Source organism: Dermacentor andersoni, chromosome 10 (genome assembly GCF_023375885.2).
Source record: "Dermacentor andersoni chromosome 10, qqDerAnde1_hic_scaffold, whole genome shotgun sequence".
In the NCBI taxonomy this organism is placed as follows: domain Eukaryota; kingdom Metazoa; phylum Arthropoda; class Arachnida; order Ixodida; family Ixodidae; genus Dermacentor; species Dermacentor andersoni.
The window spans coordinates 115,137,426-115,147,674 of record NC_092823.1 but is presented as its reverse complement, the minus strand read 5'-3'; the positions used below and the strand labels follow the sequence as shown (position 1 = coordinate 115,147,674).

Below are 10,249 nucleotides of genomic sequence, written 5' to 3'. Positions count from 1 at the left end.
TTCGCCACGGCAAACAGTGATGTTCGTTGTCTGCCGGATGTTATTCTGATGCCTTTTAGTTGGATTTTATTCCGCACGAAATGGCTGAGCGGTGTTCTTTGAACGCTACGAATCACGCTCTGTAAGCGTAGTTAACTATGTTTTTATCACTACGCACCTGCGTGCAAGCCAAGCCCTCCTTTCGTTTCAACATGTCCTTGCTCTAAGCGCCTACGTTCATCGTGTACCGATGAGTCATCAGCACACTTTAATGTTATCCCGACTTTGATTTGGGGCACTAAAGCAGCAACGTTATGTTGGTTGTCTGCGTAGGCGGGCCTCCAATGTCGCGCGATTTTCGCGATGCTTGGGACTGCTGCCAGTACGGCAACGGTAGAGGGAAAAAAAGCTAGCCCTCAGACCAATAAATGCGTTGTTAGAGCATATTAATGCGTTTCTTTCTTTATATTCTTTTCTAAATACGGCGCTAATTGGCCTAGCCGAGGCGAATGTGATGTATATATAGAGAAGTGGGATATGCGATGGTTACGATCGAGAGACCGAAGCAAAAGAGATTGAAGTCATGCTTTGTACGCTGATGCTCGTTGCTCTTGGCAGCTTTGGACTAGCAGAATGTTCTGTGCAGAATCCGACTCTTACTCCTTGTTCAGGTAGGTGTGGAACGCCATAATAGCGTTACAAAGCTATTCTTGAAAAATATTACAATGCCAGACGCTCCTACCGATATTCACCGAACTGTCTTTTCAAGTTATAACCTACTTGAAATACTATTGTCAGTGTCATTTCAGCATATAATGCGCCCACATGCTTGACTTTAGTTAGCTGTCAGTGATATAGAGCCAGCTGTTCTAATATGCGCACGAGAATATTGGTTCGTGACTCTTCTAATGCAACATGCTAGTTAACTGGCTTGATAAGTTGGCATCTGCGATCATTAAGTTGTAGGTGCGGGGGCGTTAAATACTTCGAGTAGGCTCCAATCGCTGCTACACGAGCACTGCTTGAAAGTGGTGGGCTCGCCCTGAACTTGATAAGCGTCTAGTCAGACGTGTTTCGTTTGTTTTGCAATATGGCCACACGCCAGCACGGCATCCACCAGTCACAAGCTTGCCGTAGGTGGCACAGTGCAGATATAGTAGAGGTCCATCTTTTGTCGCATAATGTTTCGTGTGTCGTGCTATGTGTGGTGTGATGTCATGCAGTCTTGTGAATGGAATCATGTCATAGGATGCACACGATTGCTCTCCTCATGTTACGTAGGTCGCGCTGGAGGGCCCCAGCCATGGGCCGCTTTAAAATGCGGACACCCATTGAATGTAGGAATTCTTAACTTAACTTCTTCTGCATTACTCCTCTGACGCAGACGGTGATAAAATCACCATCAGCGACGTTGCTATTCAGGACGCACAAATTGGGAAAACAATGCGCGCTAACTTCACGCTCATCATCAGAGAGTCTTTGGAGTCGGATCCAACGCTGAAGCTCACCATAACGACCGCAGAGGGCAACGAAGTTGGTTGCTATGGTTCCGTCGGATCATGGTAAGTGATGACCGCCATTTGCCCATCTGTAAATACCCTTGTTTTTGAATGCAGAAACATATCCATTTGGCAAGCAGATTTAAGTAACGACATTTTATAATTGCACACTTCCTCCCACTAAATAGATGAGCAAGCCCAATTAAGAAGAAAACCTGTTGTCCCGCCTACATACTGTCGCTCGATGGATCATTTTAACTCATCGCCATTTCGGTCATGTGCTACCTTCTTTGTCTCCCAAAATTCGTGTGCCGAGTTTCGCACGCGTTCCTTCTCTTTGACTGTATTTTGAGTCCGTTTTTGTGTTGTGTGTGTATCATGCGATGGCCAGAAGCCGGCGCCACCTAAAAGCGTGAACCATGGCTTTAAAAACCTATCGTTAAAGAAAATGTAATTGAACAAACTTTTAGATCGTTTTTGTAGACCGACGATTTTCCCAAACCTTTTGAAGAACAGGCAGCAACTAATCGCCGTCATCGAGGACAACGCTGCCTCGTACTGTGTTGATTCATGATGTTCAACGGGCCAAAGAAACTCTGAGTCCTGAGGCGCTTGAATGGGGGACTCTGGATAAAGTTCACCGACCTGGAGTTTTTCAACCTTATCGAAAACACGCTGCACAAGCATTTTCGCATTTGTCGGCCCCTGGAACCCTCTCACTCGACAGGAAATCCAACCGGCGAGCTTTGTTATTAGCAGCAAAACACTATAGCAACTAAGCCAACAAGGAGGGCAAATTTACTTTTAAAAAACGACGAAGAATTATGTTTTTTTTTGCTTTGAATCTTTCCATTGTCCATTTGACGCGTTTATGTCTCTTTCCTTGTGCGAAGTTTAAATAGCGCATTTTTTTCAGCCCTTACAAGATGTGCGGTGGAACATCGACGGTGGAACAGTTATTGGGACAGGAGTGGGACAACACTTGCCCAGTTCCAAAGATGACGTCACGGATAAGCGTCGACTTGCCCTTGCCGAATTTCGTTGAATCACTCATCGGAGTAAGTGCGACAACGGTAGCTCTTGCGTGCTATAGTGTTCCGCGGGGGGCGGTGGGGGGATGAGTTCACTGATTATTAGAGCAAATAGAAACCCACGATTCGGAGATGGCTTGGACAGTTTTGTGTGCGAGAAGGTCGACGTAGGCGTCTAAACTATAGCCTCGTGCTTCTGTTTGAATAATTTTCGTGACGTTCTTCCTTTGCCTGTGTGATGTTCTTTTGCGACATGCTTATTTTTCTTTTAAGTGAAAAAGTACCTTAACATTGTGACGGTTTACCTTGCCGCCAATAAAAAAAGGTACATTTATCTATATACCAGCTCTCACTAATCTGTCTTATAACTGAGAATCATACTGGAGAAATGATAAATAAATCAGGATGAACACAATTTAGATAAAGCTTCACCTCGGGGCTCGTGCCCTAAATACATGGGAAAGAAAAAATAGTCTTTCTCGGCAACAACTGAAGCGAATTTGATGAGTCGGTTCCATTTAAAAGAAAAATGTGAAACCTAGTGACTGCTGCAGCGAATTTTTGTTTTAAGCCGCGGATGTTTTAATAAAAATTGTTGAAATTCGGAAATTTTGAGAAAAGGAAACGATCATGTTTACAACAATATAACAGAGCAATGAAAAACGATATCACAATTCTGTAAACTGCATGTAATAGTACATCGAAAGCGAACGAAACGGATTTATTAGACATGGCTCTCTAAATGACCATTCGCTAGTATGGGAGGAGGAATTTTGCAAACTGCTTGTAAACAATGTACCACATTGACGTAAGATACGAATTTTTATACCAATTATTGTGTGATTTGGATCCTCTAATGGATGGAGTTGACACAACTGCAATACCTGTTGTTATTACATAGGTTCAAATTTGTAAACTGAGTGCTTCTATTTTCTTTCAGACCTACCAATTTCTTAAAATTACTTAAGAAATTCCAGCTTTAAGTTCAAATTGCGCTTCCGGAAGACACTAGAATTTATCTTTTTCTCTCCAATGAATCAATCTTTATTAAAATCGGCAAAGTGGTTATCTCAGAAAAGCTTTTATGCGTTTTACATGTATTTGAATACGCGGAGTCGGTGTTGAGCCTGAGCTACAGCTTCATTTTAACTGTTCATAGCTACCAGTCCTCCGCCGTAGTGCAGCGTAGCTTTATTTGGATTTATTGAAATTGCTTTGTCATTCTCAACTCTGGAAGTACAATATAAAATAAGAGCCCCATTAAGCTTTACAATGCATGGCGGCAATCTGCAGCAGTAAATGATTTTGAGTCAAATAAATAGAAAAAAGTTCAGCTTAACACTCGCCATCGGGACAATTGACAAAATCACACAATAAAAAATAAATAGTTGCAACGTCGCAGTCTTGAAGAAATGGTAGTAATGATAAGAGGCCTTAGCTGCTTTAATATGTGGCAGTTTGATTGTTGGATAACAATGCGAAGCATATTTTGCCCCATCATTGGCACTATGCAGCATGTGGGTTACTGGGCCGGTTCCTGTCTCGCCTCGCTCGAATAGAAATAAAATGTTGCCTGACCGACGGTAAAATCGAAGCTCTGCAAACGAGCTCAGCAGCCCGTTGCTCGGGCCATTAAAATAATCAAATGATAGGGTTTTACTTGCCAAAACCACGATCCGATTACAAAGCACACCGTAGTGAGGGACTGCGGAAAGTTGGACCACGTGGAGTTCTTTAACATGCGCCTAAATCTGAGTACACGGGTGTGTTCGCATTTAGGCCTCATCGAAATGTGGCGGCCGTGGCCGGGATTCAATGCCGTGACCTCGTGCTTAGCAGCCCTACACCATAGCCACCGAGGAACCGTGGAGGGTGCTCTGACCATTAGGCCCTCCACAAACGCACTTCTTTTTTTTTTCGTTATTGCGTGGAAATGTCTGCAATGTCATGTAAGCACTACCGCATGCATTGTTATTTCTTTACAAAGCCAGCCAGCTCTTTGAAACACTTAGTGAGTGCACCCCGTGCCATTGCCTTGTCTTCGTTCCTTGTTAGAACTGGCCCTCTGAGGCACCGTCTTAGACTACACTATCTCCGGGACGACCCTACATACCTCAGTATTTCTCACGCAATACGCTACGTAGAAATTGTACGTGGTGAACCGACGTGATAATCGCCCAAGTTCATCATGAGTTAACATTTCTTATGCGGATTACAAATGTCGTCATTTTACATAAATCACACGACATAGCCGTAGGTACAGATGATTGAGTAATACGTAGTCGCTGATGACATCCCATTTTGGGTTCCCCTCCTTTACGTTCATTCGCTACCTATGTGGAAATGAACAACTGCCATGTCGTTAGCTAGCGTCGAAAGGCCGGGATAGAAATCATGCCATTACCGCCGTACGAACCCCACAAACCTCTCCTGAATTTAAACAAACATGTTAGTTCACCTGGTTTCGCTCTGAGGAGCGTCAAACAATGCTCGATAGCCAGGTATCAGCATAATGCTTCGCAAAACCGGGGATTCCCACAAAGCCTGGGATCTGTACAGTTGCTTATGCAGCGTCATATTCCTGCCTTTTCAATTTTCAGCATATAGCGGCGTACAACTTTTTGAAATGATATACCGACGTCCCAGCTGAATGTATTTTTTTAGCCTTATGAGCACCGCATCTTTCGGCAGGCGTTATACAGGAAGGAAATGTGGCAGACATATGCATGAATATGGTGGTAAATCTCTAGTTAAGAAGAATATGGTAATAAAATATAAGTTAATGAAATGTGGTACGTTATTACGTGCATCTTTTTAATTATAAATATTTATTTTGCTTCATAGAGGTAGGCTTGAAGTCAGTAAGTGTGCCCGTACACTCCGCTTCACATCCTGCTTGCGCCGGAATTTCTCTGGTGTATGAATACCAACCCTTGCGGTTTCTCAGTTTTAACTTTTCTTGGACTATGCCTGTTGAAGAGCGTGGGAGGAACAGTTGTCGTATGGAAACTTTGCGAAGCCTTCATTTTACGAGTCTTTTTTTCACAAGTATTTGTGAATGCAAATGCAAGTTATTTTACAAGCCTTGGGAAATTTTCGTTTCAGACGGCCCCAACGACAATCAACTTTGAACTTGACGTTATTGACAGAGGTTCATCAGTGGGTTGCGAGTCATTTGATGTTGACATAAAAGCCGAAGACGAAGACAACGAGTGATGAAAGCTTCGTATATTCGTCAAGTGGACATGTATTGATTTGAATGTATTGATAATACCTCGAAGTTTTGTTCTTGGGGAATTCACACAAGGGTAGGGCAACAAATAACATTGATAGTTATGCACCTGAGATACCACTTGTGGCGCCGGCATATTCTAGATCAATAATGAAGTAGGTATGGTTAGCACGGTTGGTGCATTTGGTATGGTACGAGCTATTCTTTCTCAAGTCCAATCAGACTTCCATCGACAAAATTAAATTATGGGGTTTTACGTGCCAAAACCACTTTCTGATTCCGAGGCACGCTGTAGTGGAGGACTCCGGAAATTTTGACTACCTGGGGTTCTTTAACGTGCACCTAAATCTAAGCACACGGGTGTTTTCGCATTTCGCCCCCATCGAAATGCGGCCGCCGTGGCCGAGATTCGATCCCGCGACCTCGTGCTCAGCAGCCCAACACCATAGCCACTGAGCAACCACGGCGTGTCGAGACTTTCATCAACAATTCTCTTTGCTGTGCGCGAGGTTTATTTTTCTACTATAGCAGCTGAAAAACGCAAGGGTTACGATTGGCGTACGCATACTCATAAATGTCTGAGGAATTTTCTGTTTCAGAAGGGGCCTTGAAGGAAGTTTGATGGGCCAGAATATTGAACAGCTGATATGGAGCAACAGATCTCCTTCAACGTTCGCTCTGATTTCTAATGCAGATTTGTGTGATTTGATATACTGGATATGCCCATGACATACAGAATGCGAGAAGAGCTCGTCAAATTACTCGTGCCATTATAAGCTCATCAAATTACTCGCTATTGTTTAAGTTCGACTGTAAGCAAATATGGTGCAATGAAGCATACCATCGCCAGCAGTATCGCCACAGATTTAGCATGAAAAATACAGAGTCGTCGTTAAAATAACAGCAAAGGGGCATCTCATGGTCCTTCGATGTTAATTGTGGTGATGGCGCTTGTTCTGAAACGAACTGCCAAACGATAAGAGAACGGAGAAGATAGGCTATCGTCATTTAAGGACCCAATGTGTTACGAATGAACCATTCTGCACGGAACAGCAGCTCAGTGGCTATGACACTCTGATGCTGAGCTAGAGATCGCTGGCTCAATTCGCAGCTGCGACGGCCGCATCCCGATGCGGTCTGCACCCAAATACGCTCGCATACATATAGAGTGGTCCGCTGTTAAAGAAAACACTTGAGTGGAAAAGCATGCCCAGCTTTTCCTCTCAAGCAAGAGTAGGATCACCTAGATTTGAAGCAGATAACATGCAGTTGGTAGCTCTCACCCCTTGCGACCCCACCTGTACAGTACACTAACATTGCTTCCGCTGCCCCTTACAGCTAGGATCTGAGTTTGCCGCGCATTTGAGATTTCCCTTTAACAATGGACTGGACTGTACACTTATTCCGCGTTAAATATTCCAAGCGTCCAAGATTAATCTGGAGACTCGCACTTTCAGTACCTGCCTAAGCCCGCGCGTTGCTTTGGAGCGTTATAAACCATCATTTGATTTTGCATGCGATGGCAATTATACGGGCCCGTGAGGCGCATTTACTTCATCAGCGCCGCTGTTATCGCGCTGTCCTACTCGACGGCGTGTGCACTATTCACGCACGGAGGGTATAGGGGCCCTTCAGAGACGCGAAGTACGCTTAGCTGCAAAAACGATGAAGGTAGGGTGCCCCGAAGTCGAGGCACCCTAGAAGAAGCGAAGCGGACTCACCGTCAACGTTACGTTCAATCGCTTCGGTGGGAGGAGAAGGAAGGAAGGAGGGAAGGAAGGAAAAAGTGGAGAAGGAAAGGAAGGGAGGTTAACCACTTTAGCTCAACCGGTTTGCTAACCTAAGCATCGGAGCGGGATGGGGGGGATGAAAGATGGGGAGGAGAGAAGGGTCATTCTCGACTGTATACGCAGGTTCACAGGACGGAATCTAAATTCATAGGTCTCAGCTGTCTCACTCCTTGCATGCACGTACGACTCCAGTAAACGATGGCGACACAATTCGTGAACGCTCTCCGTTTGAAAAAAATAAATAAATAAAAAAGAAATACAAGTAAAAAAAAAGGGGTGCGGCTTGTACTCTAGTGCCAACAGTGCAGTTTTCGCATTGGCGCGTATCTTGAAAGCGATCTGCAGATGGCTCATACCGTTGTGCGTGCTGTGTTCTCGCCGCTCAGTTTGCGTCGATGCGATAGACAACACGGTCGATCACTTCATTCGCTGCCGCGCAAGCAGTATATTGAAAGGCATGTGCCTTTGTACGAAGTAGTAGTAGTACCTTTGTAGTAGTCCCTTTGTACGAAGGCACGAAGGCATAGTCAGAAAGGTCACTTCGCTCGCTGCTGCTGGAAACAAACCACTGACGATCCTCACGGATTCCCAGCAGGCCTGCCGCAACTTCCTACAGGGAAGAATTGGGAGACCTGCGGCACAAGTACTAGCTGAAATACTCAAGGAGGACCCTGAGGGCATCACCACCCAAGCCATCTGGATACCGAGCCACACTGGCACCACGGGCAACCTGCAGGCCGAAAGAGTAGCTCCAGAATTTGTGCATCACCGAGCACTCATCACGCCGGCTGCAGAAGGCACGGACCCTGTCGACCTCGAGTATTCAGCCAACGCGAACTACCACAGAGGGAGTCGCTTCCGATATCCACCACCCCTTCGAAATCTAAAGACAGAGGATACCGCTGCCTGACGTAGGCCCCACACAGGTACTTACGCGGACCTACACATATTACATCGCATACACCCCACGGCGTACAAGGACGAATGCCCATGGTGCGGGGCCACGCCAACCTTATACCACATTACGTGGGAGCGCACACTACACAACATAGGACACCCCGGCACGAACAGCACGAGGTAGCAATGGGAGGCACTGCTGTCCAGCTCGGCCCTCGACGACCAGCTCAAGCTGATACAGAGCTGAGAACATGGCAAGAGCGAGCGGAGCCCTGGGCTAGGGGCCGCGACCATTAGCGATTCTTCTGATTATTCTTTTAATAAAGTTTGTCTGTCTATCTATCGCTGCTGCTGGCGCGCTTCCTCCCTCGAGCACTCATTCAGCTCGTGCCCGGCGCTTGGCCATAGAGAAAGAAATTTATCAAAAGGGAACACTGGGCCAGACCTCGCGACAAAAAACACGTCATGTCTCGTGTTCGGCGCATCAGTTAGCTGACGCGGGCATCGGAAAAGAAGAATGTCAAATGAACTCACAATGTGCCACATTTGTTATGCTCTGTTGCTCAAACTAAATAGGCCTGCCCATAAAAGAAGTTACACATTGCGACCTACTTGTTATGCGTAATCTAGCGAGAAGACAATACACGTAAGACACGACAACTGCATTCCTCATGCGCCAGACAGGAAACCGAAGCGAGCGAGGACGGCTGCAAATGTGAGCGCTCGTCTCCGGCGACCCGCCTGTCTTTTAACGCGACAGCGTTAAGAGCTCGTGTCGCAGAAAAGCCGGTGTCATCGGCATCGGTGTCGGCGTCAGCGACGTCGGCCGTGAGCGATATATCCCAGAAGGCACTTCATAAATATTATGGTTGTAACCTGGTTTCTTGGGCTCCCGGCGTATTCTGCATTCCGTTTGCGCTTCCACATGGCACCATTGCAGTATTTGACTGCGACAAGGTGAGAAATGTTGTTTCAAAGTCGTCTGCGCTGCACTTCAAGCGATTTAGACTTGTGAGGCATGGCACCAAACGTTGTGACTCAACTAGCGAAAAACAGCTCGGCCGTCGCGGCCAGTTATAGTTTGGCGTGTACTGAATCTCTCTGGGACATGTTTGTCGTGCTTTCTCTGACACCTGACATTATTGCAACTAATTTTGTAACTTTTTTAGGGTACTTATGAAGCACGGTGGCCGCATCCGGTGTTGTGACGCAGTTAGCGAAAAGCAGCTCGGCGGTGGTACGGTGAGGCAGTTTGTTTGGAGTGTACTGAATCTTACTGGGACAAGCTTATGGTGCTTTCTCTGACCACCAACATCATTATAATTCATTTCTTTACCTTTTGGGGTAGTTTTGATGCGCGGTGGCCGCACGCGGCGTTGTGACTCAGTAAGTGAAAAGCAGCTGCGCCGCGCTGTGGTGACGCAATTATTTTGCGTCTACTGAAGCTTATTGAGACGAGATTGTGACGATTTTTATGCCTCCCGCCCTCCCTACAACTTACACCGTCTTTCGATGCTCACGCTTGTCGAAAACGCGACGAGCGATTGCCAAGAGTATTAACACGGGAGTGCGTTGCTTGCGCCGGCAGAACGCGCAATAGTTAACGCCGATGAGCTTAAGAAGCGCGAACATTTAACTCGAAAATTCTGTCTTATGAATGACTGAAAGCAGGCTTTGCACCCACATATTTGTCATGAGTGCGAGTAGAAGGCATTCTGCAAGAGTCTGGTTGGGAGCCGCTGTTCTGGCCACCTCGGTATAGGCGGCGTACCATCATATCGGCTGGGGCGAAGTTGTGTCGAAGACGTGCAGTCGTCGTTG

General features: G+C 46.1%; 1 protein-coding gene across 1 annotated transcript; it reads left to right on the top strand.

Annotated features, from left to right (window-relative positions):
- The first annotated feature begins 540 nt into the window (after positions 1 to 540).
- On the top strand, positions 541 to 5,773 carry LOC126544775 (uncharacterized). Its single transcript, XM_055061111.1, has 4 exons — positions 541 to 650; positions 1,364 to 1,541; positions 2,395 to 2,536; positions 5,615 to 5,773. The coding sequence occupies exons 1-4, from the start codon at positions 563 to 565 to the stop codon at positions 5,723 to 5,725; spliced, it is 519 nt and encodes a 172-aa protein (XP_054917086.1). The 5' UTR covers positions 541 to 562; the 3' UTR covers positions 5,726 to 5,773.
- Positions 5,774 to 10,249: the final 4,476 nt, after the last annotated feature.

What these genes read in the sequence shown, in the direction of transcription:
- LOC126544775 (XM_055061111.1), top strand. Translation starts at nt 563, where the DNA reads ATGCTTTGTACGCTGATGCTCGTTGCTCTTGGCAGCTTTGGACTAGCA. An exon ending in GACTCTTACTCCTTGTTCAG is followed by an intron (nt 651 to 1,363) that starts GTAGGTGTGGAA and finishes CCTCTGACGCAG; the next exon opens with ACGGTGATAAAATCACCATC. An exon ending in TATGGTTCCGTCGGATCATG is followed by an intron (nt 1,542 to 2,394) that starts GTAAGTGATGAC and finishes CATTTTTTTCAG; the next exon opens with CCCTTACAAGATGTGCGGTG.